Source organism: Oncorhynchus gorbuscha, unplaced genomic scaffold (assembly GCF_021184085.1).
Source record: "Oncorhynchus gorbuscha isolate QuinsamMale2020 ecotype Even-year unplaced genomic scaffold, OgorEven_v1.0 Un_scaffold_2364, whole genome shotgun sequence".
Classification (NCBI taxonomy): domain Eukaryota; kingdom Metazoa; phylum Chordata; class Actinopteri; order Salmoniformes; family Salmonidae; genus Oncorhynchus; species Oncorhynchus gorbuscha.
Genome location: NW_025746899.1, coordinates 27,738 through 45,088, shown reverse-complemented (window position 1 = coordinate 45,088; position 17,351 = coordinate 27,738). Strand labels below are relative to the sequence as shown.

The window sequence follows — 17,351 nt, the reverse complement described above, 5'->3', positions numbered from 1 at the left end:
GCAAACAAACGTTAAAGGTGTATGCCGCCACCTACTGTATGGGTAATGAACGGAGGGGGAAAAAATCCATTGCGGGAAAGGGAAAAAACAAACACAATAGAAAAAATAAAATAAAATACATCCTTCAACCCATCCCACTCCTTCAGTCATGGTCCAGATCACATCCCTATACAGACTCAGGGGCCTGTGATGAAGGAGTCCCTAATAAACGTTCAGCCACACCCACAATGCCTCTTTTCTCCTATTTCCTCTCTGCTCTGTGCAGTTTATTCCCAATGCTATAAACAATACAACGTCCACCTTTTTTAATATGTCAGGATCCTGTTGGCGAGGAACATTTACAAATGTCTCTAATCCAACTGCCATGGTTTGTTCAACATTACTCCCTTCTTCCACTCTTCTCACCGCTGTCAGATAGGAGACAAGCTGGACAGCCCTTACTCTCAACGCCTCTGGATAGGAGAGGTCAGCCAGAGTCAGCCAGCCTGTCAGTCAGTCAGTCAACAAGCCAGCCAGTCAACCAGCCACTCAGTCAACCAGCCACTCAGTCAACCAGCCAGCCAGTCAACCAGCCAGCCAGTCAACCATTTACATTTAAGTCATTTAGCAGACGCTCTTATCCAGAGCGACTTACAAATTGGTGCATTCACCTTATGACATCGAGTGGAAAAGTCACTTTACAATAGTGCATCTAAATCTTAAAGGGGGGGGTGAGAGGGATTACTTATCCTATCCTAGGTATTCCTTAAAGAGGTGGGGTTTCAGGTGTCTCCGGAAGGTGGTGATTGACTCCGCTGTCCTGGCGTCGTGAGGGAGTTTGTTCCACCATTGGGGGGCCAGAGCAGCAAACAGTTTTGACTGGGCTGAGCGGGAGCTGTACTTCCTCAGTGGTAGGGAGGCGAGCAGGCCAGAGGTGGATGAACGCAGTGCCCTTGTTTGGGTGTAGGGCCTGATCAGAGCCTGGAGGTACTGAGGTGCCGTTCCCCTCACAGCTTCATAGGCAAGCACCATGGTCTTGTAGCAGATGCGAGCTTCAACTGGAAGCCAGTGGAGAGAGCGGAGGAGCGGGGTGACGTGAGAGAACTTGGGAAGGTTGAACACCAGACGGGCTGCGGCGTTCTGGATGAGTTGTAGGGGTTTAATGGCACAGGCAGGGAGCCCAGCCAACAGCGAGTTGCAGTAATCCAGACGGGAGATGACAAGTGCCTGGATTAGGACCTGCGCTGCTTCCTGTGTGAGGCAGGGTCGTACTCTGCGGATGTTGTAGAGCATGAACCTACAGGAACGGGCCACCGCCTTGATGTTGGTTGAGAACGACAGGGTGTTGTCCAGGATCACGCCAAGGTTCTTAGCGCTCTGGGAGGAGGACACAATGGAGTTGTCAACCGTGATGGCGAGATCATGGAACGGGCAGTCCTTCCCCGGGAGGAAGAGCAGCTCCGTCTTGCCGAGCCACTCAGTCAACGACCAAGTCCATATTATGTCAAGATGAGCTCAAATACGCAGAGAGAAACGACAGTCCATCATTACTTTAAGACATGAAGTTCAATCAATACGGAAACTTTGAAAGTTTCTTCAAATGCAGAAACCATCAAGTCACAAAAACCATCAAGCACTATGATGAAACTGGCTCTGATGAAGACCACCACAGGAAAGGAAGACCCAGAGTTACCTCTGCTGCAGAGGATAAGTTCATTAGAAATTTCAGCCCAAATAAATGCTTCACAGAGTTCAAGTAACAGAGACATCTCAACATCAACTGTTCAGAGGAGACTGTGTGAATCAGGCCTTCATGGTCAAATTGCTGCAAAGAAACCACTACTATAAAAAAAACATGTTACCTTTATTTAACTAGGCAAGTCAGGTAAGAACATATTCTTATTTACAATTACGAACTACACCGGCCAAACCCGGACGATGCTGGGCCAATTATACACCTCCTTATGGGACTCCCAATCACGGCCGGGTGTGATTCTGTCTGGATTCGACCCAGGGTCTGTAGTGATGCCTCTCGCTCTAAGATGTAGTGACTTAGAACGCTGCGCCACTCGGGAGCCCTAAAGGACACCAATAATGAGACGAGACTTGCTTGGGCCAAGAAACACGTGCAATGGACATTAGACCGGTAGAAATCTGTCCTTGGGTCTGATGAGTCCAAATGATAGATTTTTGGTTCCAACAGTAGTGTCTTCGTGAGACGCAGTGTAGCTGAACAGATTTTTATTTTATTTATTTTTTATTTCACCTTTATTTAACCAGGTAGGCTAGTTGAGAACAAGTTCTCATTTGCAAATGCGACCTGGCCAAGATAAAGCATAGCAGTGTGAACAGACAACACAGAGTTACACATGGAATAAACAATTAACAAGTCAATAACACAGTAGAAAAAATGGGCAGTCTATATACAATGTGTGCAAAAGGCATGAGGAGGTAGGCGAATAATACAATTTTGCAGATTAACACTGGAGTGATAAATGATCAGATGGTCATGTACAGGTAGAGATATTGGTGTGCAAAAGAGCAGAAAAATAAATAAATAAAAACAGTATAAAAACAGTATGGGAATGAGGTAGGTGAAAATGGGTGGGCTGTTTTCCTATAGACTATGTACAGCTGCAGCGATCGGTTAGCTGCTCGGATAGCTGATGTTTGAAGTTGGTGAGGGAGATAAAAGTCTCCAACTTCAGCGATTTTTGCAATTCGTTCCAGTCACAGGCAGCAGTGTACTGGAACGAAAGGCGGCCAAATGATGTGTTGGCTTTAGGGATGATCAGTGAGATACACCTGCTGGAGCGCGTGCTACGGATGGGTGTTGCCATCGTGACCAGTGAACTGAGATAAGGCGGAGCTTTACCTAGCATGGACTTGTAGATGACCTGGAGCCAGTGGGTCTGGCGACGAATATGTAGTGAGGGCCAGCCGACTAGAGCATACAAGTCGCAGTGGTGGGTGGTATAAGGTGCTTTAGTGACAAAACGGATGGCACTGTGATAGACTGCATCCAGTTTGCTGAGTAGAGTGTTGGAAGCCATTTTGTAGATGACATCGCCGAAGTCGAGGATCGGTAGGATAGTCAGTTTTACTAGGGTAAGCTTGGCAGAGTGAGTGAAGGAGGCTTTGTTGCGGAATAGAAAGCCGACTCTTGATTTGATTTTCGATTGGAGATGTTTGATGTGGGTCTGGAAGGAGAGTTTGCAGTCTAGCCAGACACCTAGGTACTTATAGATGTCCACATATTCAAGGTCGGAACCATCCAGGGTGGTGATGCTAGTCGGGCATGCGGGTGCAGGCAGCGATCGGTTGAAAAGCATGCATTTGGTTTTACTCGCGTTTAAGAGCAGTTGGAGGCCACGGAAGGAGTGCTGTATGGCATTGAAGCTCGTTTGGAGGTTAGATAGCACAGTGTCCAATGACGGGCCGAAAGTATATAGAATGGTGTCGTCTGCGTAGAGGTGGATCAGGGAATCGCCCGCAGCAAGAGCAACATCATTGATATACACAGAGAAAAGAGTCGGCCCGAGAATTGAACCCTGTGGCACCCCATAGAGACTGCCAGAGGACCGGACAGCATGCCCTCCGATTTGACACACTGAACTCTGTCTGCAAAGTAATTGGTGAACCAGGCAAGGCAGTCATCCGAAAAACCGAGGCTGTTGAGTCTGCCGATAAGAATATGGTGATTGACAGAGTCGAAAGCCTTGGCGAGGTCGATGAAGACGGCTGCACAGTACTGTCTTTTATCGATGGCGGTTATGATATCGTTTAGTACCTTGAGTGTGGCTGAGGTGCACCCGTGACCGGCTCGGAAACCAGATTGCACAGCGGAGAAGGTACGGTGGGATTCGAGATGGTCAGTGACCTGTTTGTTGACTTGGCTTTCGAAGACCTTAGATAGGCAGGGCAGGATGGATATAGGTCTGTAACAGTTTGGGTCCAGGGTGTCTCCCCCTTTGAAGAGGGAGATGACTGCGGCAGCTTTCCCAATCCTTGGGGATCTCAGACGATATGAAAGAGAGGTTGAACAGGCTGGTAATAGGGGTTGCGACAATGGCGGCAGATAGTTTCAGAAATAGCGGGTCCAGATTGTCAAGCCCAGCTGATTTGTACGGGTCCAGGTTTTGCAGCTCTTTCAGAACATCTGCTATCTGGATTTGGGTAAAGGAGAACCTGGAGAGGCTTGGGTGAGGAGCTACGGGGGGGGGGCGGAGCTGTTGGCCGAGGTTGGAGTAGCCAGGCGGAAGGCATGGCCAGCCGTTGAGAAGTGCTTATTAAAGTTTTCGATAATCATGGATTTATCGGTGGAGACCGTGTTTCCTAGCCTCAGTGCAGTGGGCAGCTGGGAGGAGGTGCTCTTGTTCTCCATGGACTTCACAGTGTCCCAGAACTTTTTGGAGTTGGAGCTACAGGATGCAAACTTCTGCCTGAAGAATCTAAAATATATTTTTATTTGTTTAACACTTTTTTGGTTACTACAGGATTCCATAGGTGTCATTTCATAGTCTTCACTGTTATTCTACAATGTCCAATAGGTGTGTCCATACTTAACTGGGACTGTAATGTTTTTGCTGTCATTATGGGGTGTTGTGTAGACTGAGGGAGGGAACAAAAAAAACCTACTTTATCCATTTTTGAACAAGGCCGTAACAAAATGTGGAGAAAGGGGTCTGAATACTTTGAAGGTACTAACTTCAGTTTTTAGAAAGAAAAGTCTACTTGGTTCACCCAGAAATACACATCCAGGTTTAGCTTTAATGAACCCCCATGAACGATAATTTAAGAACTCCTTGATCGTGCTTTGCAGTATTCTCCAAGGCCATGAGCTAGCCAGGGTGTCTGTATAAAAACACCCAACTTCCACCTCATCTGAACATTAAGGACAACGGTCTGTTAGCCATCTATGGCTCGGTTCTCATCCATATAAAACGATGTTCCATCTAATGCAGGCGAGCCAATTCAGCCCGCTGGACTCCAGGCCACGAGTGTGGAACTAGATGCCCATTATAATGGACCTACACAGTAAATGGCGTCGCCTTTCTGGCCTGCGAATTGCTTTTGAACAAATTGTAACGCCAAATGTGGCCCTCGAGCCAAAATTGCCTACCCCTGATGTATAGAGGTTGGGAAATGGCTGAATAAATGCCATCTTGGTCATACTCCCTAAGCACCAAACAGACTCCCAGAAACCATTGGTTTGAAAACGGACTCCCAGAAACCGTTGGTTTGAAAACGGACTCCCAGAAACTGTTGGTTTGAAAACGGACTCCCAGAAACCGTTGGTTTGAAAACGGACTCCCAGAAACCGTTGGTTTGAAAACGGACTACCAGAAACCGTTGGTTTGAAAACGGACTCCCAGAAACAGTTGGTTTGAAAACGTTGCTAACGCATCAATACAGCCGATGTTTCCGTTCAATAATTCCCCATCGTTCCGTTGGAAGAACAGAAGCTTTCAATATGTTCCATGATTGGTAGATTTGAAGACCATGCTTCTGTTAGATATTACATTCTGAATTGACCAACAAATATCAAGAACTGTGCCAATAGTTCCAATAAGCACCACTGTGACACTTACCCCTAACCAGGTTTTTACCATTAACAGAGAGATCTGCACCAGTGAAATGTACCGGTGTTCAGGGTTCCTGCATTAAAATGGGAAAGCAAGTCAGCTCAATTGAACTTTAATTTGAAAACAGCCTGTAGGGAATGGCCATAACCAAAGTAGCTCGTCAATAGTATTCAAATGGGATTGTGCAAGAGATCATGTAACAGGGTATGATTAAAGTTGGGAGGGGGTTGTGCCACCCAGAAGCTCAGGGGGGGTGCATGCTACATTTATATAATTTGGGAGGGGTTGTGCCACCCAGAAGCTCAGGGGTGCATGCTACATTTATATAATTTGGGAGGGGGTTGCGCCACCCAGAAGCTTAGTGGGTGCAAGCTATTTATATAATTTGGGAGGGGGTTGCGCCACCCAGAAGCTCAGGGGGTGCAAGCTATTTATATAATTTGGGAGGGGGTTGTGCCACCCAGAAGCTCAAGGGGTGCAAGCTATTTATATAAGTTGGGATGGGGTTGCGCCACCCAGAAGCTCAGGGGGTGCATGCTATTTATATAATTTGGGAGGGGGTGCATGCTATTTATATAATTTTGGGACCCAGCTCAGGGGTGCATGCTATTTATATAATTTGGGAGGGGGTCGTGCCACCCAGAAGCTCAGGGGTGCATGCTACATTTATATAATTTGCTGAAGGGAGCATCTGATTTCTCACCTAGTAGGGGCACAAGTCAAACGACGGTTGTTACCGGCCCAACTCTTAAAACTAAGTTAACCAAGGTAAGTAGACATGCGCCAACTATGTTAACTTGCCAGATAAGTGGCTTGAGATCAAGGTTTAGTTACAGAAGTCAATACCTCCTGACAATGTGCTACATTTGGTATGAATTAGCACCATGTGTGCTGCCTGTAATATCCCCCCAGATGGGTATGAATCTGATACCACCCTAGTAAACAATGAAACATTACAGTGGAGTTGATAAACTAATCAGCTGGACCAAAAGTGCAAAAAATATATTTATTAATATTCCAAAATCATGTTGTATTTTGACACTGGACATCCTGTGGGATGATTAAAACCGGAAGGTCTTCTGCACATCCTGGGTCTTGAAGGCAAAGGTTGTGTCAGTGGCTTCCGTGGCTTCAGTCTGCAGACCCTCAGGCTCCTCCTGGGACATGGCAAGATGTTAGACTCACCTGATCAAGTCGATTTTAAAACTACACATTGTAAATGCAATAAGATTGTTCTAGTGTCTGAAGTGTAAAAGCAGTCAACTCAATGAATTCTCAAGCAAAAGCTAATTGCCTCCAAGAGTAGCATTGCACCGAGGGGAGGATGGATCAAGGACTTGACTGCTTCAACACTTCAGACAGAGACTACTTCCAGGTCATATTTACTGACATCAGTGAAGAACTTCTCTATGAGTGCCTGGGCAGTACGGTACACGGTGTCATTCTCATGGTTCTGCAGCATCTCAATCTTATCCAGGCCTCCCAACTCCTCAACCAGTAGACACAGCTTATCAGTCTCACCCATCTTCTCCGCTGCCTGGAACAAGAGGGCATGAGAACATAGTGAGGTTTTACAAGGTAGGTCCTCAAACTGCTTCTCCACTGCCTGGGAGAGAAAGTGGGTCACCCCCTAAACTTTAAAAGTAGCAGCAATGACTAGGTGTCTCACCATGAAGAGGTTGTTGATGGCGTCCAATATGACAAGGATGGTCTTGGAGTCTTTGACAGTCAGTAGGTTGAGGATGGCCTCCAGGCCTCCTGATTGGACCAGTTGGATAACTTGCTCTACAGTGCCCCCGCTGGTGAAGTTAGTTATGGCCCACACCGCCTCCCGCTGAGTCTTAAAGTCCCCCTGGGAAAACACCAGATATAGAGGATTAGACTGGGGTGGTTAGTCGTGACCCACACTGCATCAGTCACTGAGAAACGGGGTAAGTGTCTATGCCCTTTACAGTAATGTCCAAATTGCCACCTGTGAGCACATCTAATGTGGAGCAAGTGGTGTTTAACTACCATTACATAGCGGTATCCTCCTGTACAAGTTAAACCCTGAGTAGATCTACAGCTAGCCAGCGTCACATTCCAGGGTTCATCAGTACCGCGACCTAGCCAGCGTCACATTCCAGTGTTCATCAGTACCGCGACCTAGCCAGCGTCACATTCCAGGGTTCATCAGTACCGCGACCTAGCCAGCGTCACATTCCAGGGTTCATCAGTACCGCGACCTAGCCAGCGTCACATTCCAGGGTTCATCAGTACCGCGACCTAGCCAGCGTCACATTCCAGGGTTCATCAGTACCGCGACCTAGCCAGCGTCACATTCCAGGGTTCATCAGTACCGCGACCTAGCCAGCGTCACATTCCAGGGTTCATCAGTACCGCGACCTAGCCAGCGTCACATTCCAGGGTTCATCAGTACCGCGACCTAGCCAGCGTCACATTCCAGGGTTCATCAGTACCGCGACCTAGCCAGCTTCACATTCCAGGGTTCATCAGTACCGCGACCTAGCCAGCGTCACATTCCAGGGTTCATCAGTACCGCGACCTAGCCAGCTTCACATTCCAGGGTTCATCAGTACCGCGACCTAGCCAGCGTCACATTCCAGGGTTCATCAGTACCGCGACCTAGCCAGCGTCACATTCCAGGGTTCATCAGTACCGCGACCTAGCCAGCGTCACATTCCAGGGTTCATCAGTACCGCGACCTAGCCAGCGTCACATTCCAGGGTTCATCAGTACCGCGACCTAGCCAGCGTCACATTCCAGGGTTCATCAGTACCGCGACCTAGCCAGCTTCACATTCCAGGGTTCATCAGTACCGCGACCTAGCCAGCGTCACATTCCAGGGTTCATCAGTACCGCGACCTAGCCAGCTTCACATTCCAGGGTTCATCAGTACCGCGACCTAGCCAGCGTCACATTCCAGGGTTCATCAGTACCGCGACCTAGCCAGCTTCACATTCCAGGGTTCATCAGTACCGCGACCTAGCCAGCTTCACATTCCAGGGTTCATCAGTACTATGATGTGGCTATTGCCTCTTGCAGGTTGTAACTACACGTCCCACAAGGCTAGTCGAATGCTGAAACATCAAAACTAAAGTGAGGCTTTTAGAAGTTAGTCCATTACAGATTGTTAATGCTGACTTGAGCTTACGAATGGACAAACCTCCCACTCCTGTCAATACATTTTATTATGTCTTACAAAAGTGTTACTGTGCATGAGGCTTTAAAACATTTTAGTTGAACTATTTCACAACAATTAAATATTTTTAGTCATCAAATGAAAGCGATAAGTCTTTGAAGGGGAGGGAATCTGACTTGGTCCTCAACTAATTACTCAGACACTTCATTCAGGGTAAGTGGAGATGTTGTAAAGGATTCGTTGCCATAGACATGTACCTGGCTAAAAAGGTCGGCAGCATTTGTATGACCTTTTATCCAGTGTTGAAACTCAGCCAGCTAACTTCTGTGAACTTGAACCTGCTTCGTAGGACACCTCTGGTCTATAAGTGCAGGCGGTAGACTAGTGGTTCCCAAACCTCTCCTCCAGGACCCCCAGCCAGCCGTTCCAGAACTCATCTGATACAACTTGTCAACCAATCACCAAGCCCTTGATTAAGGTGTTCTAGTTCAGGGCTACAAAGACATTGTAACATCTGGGGGTTCCGAAGGAGAAGTTTGAAAAAGGTGAGTCTCTGCTGTATCAGTTGGCTAGTGTGCAGGTGTAGGGAGAGGGGTCACCAACGTTGCGTAGCAGGTCGATAAGTGGGGGCAGCAGGCCGCAGGTGAGCAGTTGTATCAGTTGGCTAGTGTGCAGGTGTAGTGAGGGGTCACCAACGTGGCGTAGCAGGTCGATAAGCGGGGGCAGCAGGCCGCAGGTGAGCAGTTGCTGTATCAGTTGGCTAGTGTGCAGGTGTAGGGAGAGGGGTCACCAACGTGGCGTAGCAGGTCGATAAGCGGGGGCAGCAGACCGCAGGTGAGCAGTTGTTGTATCAGTTGGCTAGTGTGCAGGTGTAGTGAGGGGTCACCAACGTGGCGTAGCAGGTCGATAAGCGGGGGCAGCAGGCCGCAGGTGAGCAGTTGTTGTATCAGTTGGCTAGTGTGCAGGTGTAGTGAGGGGTCACCAACGTGGCGTAGCAGGTCGATAAGCGGGGGCAGCAGGCCGCAGGTGAGCAGTTGTTGTATCTGTTGAGCGGGACCAGCAGCGATGTTAGATACGGCCCAGGTTGCCTCCTTCTGAACGCTGGGTTTGCTGTGTCTCATTAAACTAGGCAGGACAGACAGCACCCCGGCGTCAATGGCCACCTGACAGGAATACAAGTATTAAAGTCACAAAGTTCAAATCAAGCTTACAGGTAGTTCAGTATCCTCTCGCCACCGGATCAAAATAATGTATCCTAATGAACTGCAATACAAATGGACAAAGCTTTGTAATCATAGTGTAGTAGCCAGTTCAATGGAATTACATTCTCAGCAAGGGAATATTGGTTCACTGCTAAAGCTTACAGGCAACCATAAAACCACTGGCTAAGTGCTGTGAAATGTGTTTTTACAGGGTCAGCCAGAGTACAGCACCCTGGAACAGCTTTGTGCCAATGCACACATGACTGTAAGTCGCTTTGGATAAAAGAGTCTGCTAAATGGCATATTATTATTATTATTATTATTATTATTATTATAAGTGCCTTGGTCAAGGTCACAGACAAAACAGATTCCAAGAGCTGAGGAGATGAACAGCAACTACAGGTCAAACACTAACTGCTAAAGTGTATCAGTCCATAGTTTAGTCACCTGAGTCTGGACGTCTGAGCCACTCACTATGTTCCCTATGGAGCGCAGAGCTGGGGTCTGGAGAGGGAGAGAGAAGCTAGAGTTAGTTTAGAACACCACAGGCCTTTAGAGTGGCCACAGCGAGTCAGTCCCACCCCCACAGCGAGTCAGTCCCACCCCCACAGCGAGTCAGTCCCACCCCCACAGCGAGTCAGTCCCACCCCCCACAGCGAGTCAGTCCCACCCCCCACAGCGAGTCAGTCCCACCCCCCACAGCGAGTCAGTCCCTCTGACAGTAACAGAGCACTAGTCTTTTAAAGACAACCAGAACTTTATTTACCACCACAGTGAGCGCCTCAAAGCTCATGAGGGACACCAGACGGGGAACAATACCGGTCTGGACCACAATATCGATACGGTCGTTGGCACCATCAGTCAGATAGAGACGGCCCAGCATGCATCACTCAAGATATCCTGATCACTCAGGTGGAGGAGCTGAATCAGAGAAGGCAGCACCTGGGGAGGAAGTGTACACTTCTAGATGAGGAAATAGAGAACCAAGTGCAACAGTGTGTGTTTGTGGAGGTCACCTGTTGGACAGCAGATAAGGGAGGGAAGGGGTTCTTGTTCCTACAGAGGTTAGACAGGGTCCATGTCAAGTTACGAAGGTACCCCACCTGGAGAGGAGAGAGGAATTGTAACCAGTTCAGGAAACTGAAAATGGGGGGGACCATATTCTATAATTTAGGGTAGGAACAGAATGAATACGTCGGTAATGTAACAGAACGTGGAATAAGTCAAGGGGTCTGACTACTGTCAATACAATATCTCCTCAGGCCTAATTCAGCACTGGGCATCTTATGACCTGCATTAAAGCCAAGCCTCCTCCTCCTTCACCTGCATCTTGCTCCCTACTCGTCTGGCCAAAGCATGACCATTCTCTTTATTTTACTAGGCAAGTCAGTTAATAAATTATTATTTTCAATGACAGTAAATAGCTTGCCCACTCCATAGAAAAGCTGCATGAGCCACACTAATTGTGTAATCTTAAAGTTTGAGTCAGAAGACGTTAAGAATTGTATTTTACGGGTACAGAAGGAAAACAATTTGTTAAGGAACAGAATGTAAAATTGGTTCAAACATGGCAGGTGCCAAACCATAACGTTAAGGACCCTACAGGAGGACGTTAAGGACCCCACAGGAGGACGTTAAGGACCCCACAGGAGGACGTTAAGGACCCCACAGGAGGACGTTAAGGACCCCACAGGAGGACGTTAAGGACCCCACAGGAGGACGTGAACTTACAGGTGTGTCTGGGGTGATTCTAGACAGCAGAGCAGGGATCACGTTACATTCTATCAGAGTATCTCGATACGCCGGTCCATCACCTGAAAACAGGAAACGGTCTTAACATGTAGGCTTTTGTTCAAGCACAGTGGACCTCATGTTTCCTGGGCTCGGTGTTACCTGCTATGTTACCCAGGGCCCAGACAGCCTGCTCACTGATGTGCAACATGGGGGATGCCAGCAGAGATATGAAAGCTGGGACTGCACCATGCTCTACCACCTGTAGAGGGAGACATTACACCAGTAAACTACAGCCAGGCCAAGCAAAGGCTACATCACATGGGTCAAATACAACAGGTGTAGTAAATGTTTACTTACAAGCCCTAAACAATGTAGTTTAAAAGGCTGGCACCACTTGTGCCATCTGAGGTTTCTGAGCAGTGCAACAGTTTGGAAAGAGATATATACACACTGAAAACATGACCGAGTTAATTCATAAGGAAATCAATTGGAACGGTAGTACCTATGGCTTTCACATGATTGGACAGTGGCCCAGCCAATCAGAGTGTTTCCCACCCCCCACAAAAGCACTTTAGCTAGATACTCAGTTTCATCTGTCAGGGTGGCTGTCTCAGACTTTTCCCCCCAGGTGAAGCAGTCCTGGGCTGCCACGTTTACATGTGGTCTGCCATTGTGAAGCCGGTTGGACATACTGCCAAATTCTCTAAAATGATATTGAGCGGCTTATGGTAGAGAAATTAATCTTCAGTTCTCTGGCAACAGCTCTAGTTGACATTCCTGCAGTCAGCATGCCAATTGCACTCACCTCAACTTGAGACATGTGGCATTGTGTTGTGACAAACAGCACATTTTACAGTGGCCTTTTATTGTCCCCAGCACAAGGTGCACCGGTGTAATGATCATGCTGATTAAACAGCTACTTGACAAACTATACACCTGACAGGTGTGGCATATCAAGAAGCTGATTAAACTGCATGATCATTTCCTTACATTATATCTTGCCAAAGGAGAAAAGCTCACTAACAGATGTTAACAACTATGTGCACAAAATTTGAGAAGTAAGCTAGAAGACTTCCAGGATCTTTTCTTTCAGCTCATGAAACATGGGACCAACACTTTACATGTTGCGTTTATATATTTTGTTCAGTCTAGTACGCTTTAACCACCGAGAGGGACTCACCAGGTTAGCCGAGCCCCAGCTATCCGAGTGACTCCACAGTGTACCTGAAGCAATGGTGAAAGCCCAGGGCTGTGTGTGCACGCACCTGTTGTGTGTGCCAGGAGGTCCCCGAGGCGATGTTGGTTAGAGCCCAGGCGGCTTCAAACTGCAGACTGGGGTCATCATCCCTTCCTAGGAACTCCACAAATCTGGATAGCAGCCCTGCCTCCACAACCTCCTTTAGAGGGGGGTTACACTCACGGGACAGCAGCTTCCTACAGAGGGGGGGTGAGTTACCCCTTGTCCCTGCAGGTCTCACTCTTCCCCACAGCCATTGACTGTTTCTAAATCATCAATGTTAAATGGTATCTTCCCCACAGCCATTAACTGTTTCTAAATCATCAATGTTAAATGGTATCTTCCTCACAGCCTTTGACTGTTTCTAAATCATCAATGTTAAATGGTATCTTCCTCACAGCCATTAACTGTTTCTAATTCATCAATGTTAAATGGTATCTTCCAAAGCCATTGACTGTTTCTAATTCATCAATGTTAAATGGTATCTTCCCCACAGCCATTGACTGTTTCTAAATCAATGTTAAATGGTATCTTCCTCACAGCCATTGACTGTTTCTAAATCATCAATGTTAAATGGTATCTTCCTCACAGCCATTAACTGTTTCTAATTCATCAATGTTAAATGGTATCTTCCCCACAGCCATTGACTGTTTCTAATTCATCAATGTTAAATGGTATCTTCCCCACAGCCATTGACTGTTTCTAAATCAATGTTAAATGGTATCTTCCTCACAGCCATTGACTGTTTCTAATTCATCAATGTTAAATGGTATCTTCCCCACAGCCATTGACTGTTTCTAAATCAATGTTAAATGGTATCTTCCTCACAGCCATTGACTGTTTCTAATTCATCAATGTTAAATGGTATCTTCCCCACAGCCATTGACTGTTTCTAAATCAATGTTAAATGGTATCTTCCCCAAAGCCATTAACTGTTTCTAATACATCAATGTTAAAGGTGCAGTGTTCTCTTGCCAGTGGACATGATTATGACCTTACCGCATCTTCAAAACAGAATTTGACTGGTCTAAATCGAGATGCACAGCAAAGACTTATCAAAACAGTTTAGAAATGAGACCGCTGCCAAAGTGTTAACCAGAAGAAGTCATGCAGGTCAGTTGGTAAGTGCTGCTGGTAAACACCAAAGTCAGGGTCAATTACCTAAGGAACCAACCCAATGCTGGACCTTACCTGGCAGCCTGACATCCTCTGGTCTGTCTCTCCTTGCAGTCACTGTTCACATGGCCAACAACCTCCTCGATGGTAATCGCAGTCACCTGGAGACAAAGCATGACAACCATACTATTCTACAGAAATAGCCCTGTAGAGGTGGAGTCATTTCCTTTTAAATAGCAATGCAGGGTCAATTTCAAGTCAGTAAACTGACATTCAAATAAAAGAATACCCACAATACTCTGACATGTGGTTTAGGAATTTGACGTTACTTCCTGAATTGAAATAGATCAACCTCGACCAGATCTGCTTCCCAAATGGCACCCTAGTCTCCACTAGTGGACTTTTAACCAGGGTCCATAGAGGCTAAAGGTGTAAACCACGTACAGAAGGGTGTTATTTGGGATGCTGTTTTATCTTTGATAAGCCAACATCCTGGAGGTGCCAAGATAATTTATAAACTGGGTGGCTCGAGCCCTGAATGCTGATTGGCTGAAAGCCATGGCATATCAGACCATATAAAATGGGCATGACAACATGTATTTTTACTAGTTTAATTATGTTGGTACCCAGTTTAATACCAAGGTACCTCAGAGGTTGGTGATATATGGCCAATATACCACAGCTAAGGGCTGTGTCCAGGCACTCCTCGTAACATCCCTTAGCCATGGTTTGATTGTAGGCCACAAATATGACTGTTAACTAGTGATTACTTTAAGGTAGTTTGCCACCAAGCCATGAATTAGATTCCTCAAGACGTTTCAGCACGTGCACAAACACCATTCAAGTCATAAGTCAATTTCAACATTTCACACAATGCCCAAAAAGTTCAAATCCTCTAATACCAATCCCGTCACTTGAAAGGGTTTGGTACTCCACTTGTTGATAAAACGTTAAATGTGGAGACAAAATACGGATAGCCTGGGTCACACTTTGTCCATAGACTTCACCGCCTAGGCAAAATGAATAGTCATTTGGGAGAGAAATTCCTTTACTGTAACAACTCATCAAATATGTACCTCGTGGTTGTCGGTGTTCAACTCCGGTGACTGGTCCGCATCCCCCGGTAGAGTGGTAATGTTCCTCCTCTTGAGGAAGTTCTCGTTCTTCGCGGCTTTACGCAGCTCTACGCACTCCGCGATCCGCCGCTCACGGAGCTTCTACAGACAAAAAGACATCAGGCTACAACCAGGCTTCTTTTTTAAAAACTTTTTTTAACTCGTTAAATTCTCGGAAAATCGTTACGATTGAAGGATATAGGTGCTGTCATCCCGTAATGGAGTTGGAGGGGGAAAACGATCCAAAACCGAAATGTGGAAAAAGAGCGCAGCACAAAAACCAAAAGGGAAGGACCTTCAACTGGGCAGCTTGGAGAACCAAAGTCGAGGCTACGGAGCTGACTTACCGACGGCTCTTTTCCCTTGTTCTTGAACTTGCTCAGACGGTCATCAGTAGCACTCGTGGTGGGCATGTTGACCGTTGGGTTAGTTTAGACGAACAAAGTTCTCTCTTTGAGGCACAACAGGCGAATGCCTCCTGTAGGGTTGTCAGGAGTTTAAATACATCTTCAGAAGGATGACAGGTGCATCTCCATACTGGTGATTTAGAGTGACGCTCCTCCTAATTCTTTCCCCAGTCAATCCAATGTTGCGCTTGATTGAGCTCGCCAGTGGCACCGGTGAGCAAAGATCCCGCTTGAAAAACAATGGAAAGCCCCATTAGTGCACAACCCGGTCCATATCAAACACATTCTTTGTGAGAAACGGTGTCTTTTTCTTATATTTACAAACTCAATACTCTGTTTTAAGTATTTCATAAACCTAGTCTATATTACTAGTCAAACGCAGTGTTAAAGGTCCAGTACAGTCAAAATCCTGTTTTTTGTCTGTGTTTTGCATCATATTGTACAACAGTTGATGAAACTAATGTAAACGTGTGACCAATTTTGATCTGTGTTCTGATACAGTGCCTTCAGAAAGTATTCACACCCCGTTTCCCACATGTTATAGCTTGAATTAAACAATTCGATTTTGTGTCACTGATCTACACACAAAGTTATTATTCTAAAAAAAAATGTATTCATAAAAAACGTAGCACTGAAATGTCTTGAAACCTTTGTTATGGTAAGGAGCCTAAACAAGTCCAGGAGTCAAAACGTGCTCAACAAATCGCACATGAAATTGAATGTGTGGGGTGCAGATTCAACTACAAAGACCAAGGTTTTTCAATGCCAAGAACCGATTGGGTAGAGGTATAAAAATGAAAAATAGCAGACGTTGAATATCCATTTGAGCATGGTGAAGTTAATAATTAGGCTTTGGGTGGTGTATGAATACACCCAGTCACTACAAAGATACAGGCGACCTTCCTAACTCAGTAGCCGGAGAGGAAGGAAACTGACAGAGTTTTGAAATCAGTGAAATGCCTTTATGAAGCAGAGTATGATAGCTAAGGAGATTCTGACTTTTGATTGCAAATGCGGAGGGAGTCAAAAAGAGAACACAGGAGGCTGTTGTATAAAACACATATCTCCTGATTACAACTAAGGGCAACCATGGCATCCGTGACAGAGAGAGAGAAGCGTTCATCCATGTATACAGTTAAGAGAGTCTAGCTTACTCCTATTTTCAAATATTATACGTTTCTAATTTTGTCTCAGAAGGTCATATTCATTGCAAGTTAAAGCATACTGTTAGCTAGCTAATCTTAGCTGGCTGGCATGCTAACTAACGTTAATTATGTGATCTGTGTAGTAATATTATTCATATCTCAGAGCTATTTGCATTACTAGTTATAGCCCAATGTTATCTAGCTAGCTAACATTGAACTTAGCTAGCTAATAGTTGGTTAGCTTTAGCTACCTGTAGATTCATGCAGGCTAGTAATGTTATGAGTTCCGGTTATGGTTCATTGTTTAGCTAGCTAGCTAGCTACATGTCTAAACAAAATACCCTATGGAACCCTATGGAAGTAACAATTTCTCTGTACCGTCTTCACCTTCTGTATCATGTGCATGTGACAAATAAACATACCATTTATTTTATATAGTGTGTGTTTATCAGACACAGTAATATGAAGAACAACATGACCTGCACCAAAGTCAAATTATGATATACTGTTAGGCCAGTGTAGCCAAAGTGAAATGGCTAGCTAGTTAGCGGTGGTGCGCGCTAGTGGCGTTTCAATGGGTGACGTCACTTGCTCTGAGACCTTGAAGTAGTGGTTCCCCTTGCTCTCTAACGGCCGCGGCTTTTGTGGAGCGATGGTTAACGATGCTTCGAGGGTGACTGTTGTTGATG

General features: G+C 46.1%; 1 protein-coding gene across 1 annotated transcript; it reads right to left on the bottom strand.

Moving 5' to 3' along the window:
* Positions 1-6,585: 6,585 nt before the first annotated feature.
* Positions 6,586-15,668, bottom strand: LOC124025705 (importin subunit alpha-5-like). The gene is given in 14 exon segments (XM_046339044.1): positions 6,586-6,721; positions 6,955-7,101; positions 7,234-7,416; positions 9,597-9,869; positions 10,356-10,412; positions 10,675-10,778; positions 10,781-10,850; positions 10,925-11,011; positions 11,640-11,722; positions 11,802-11,901; positions 12,908-13,076; positions 14,071-14,156; positions 15,072-15,212; positions 15,458-15,668. Coding segments are annotated over 14 exon segments (1,662 nt in total). The 5' UTR covers positions 15,524-15,668; the 3' UTR covers positions 6,586-6,625.
* Positions 15,669-17,351: the final 1,683 nt, after the last annotated feature.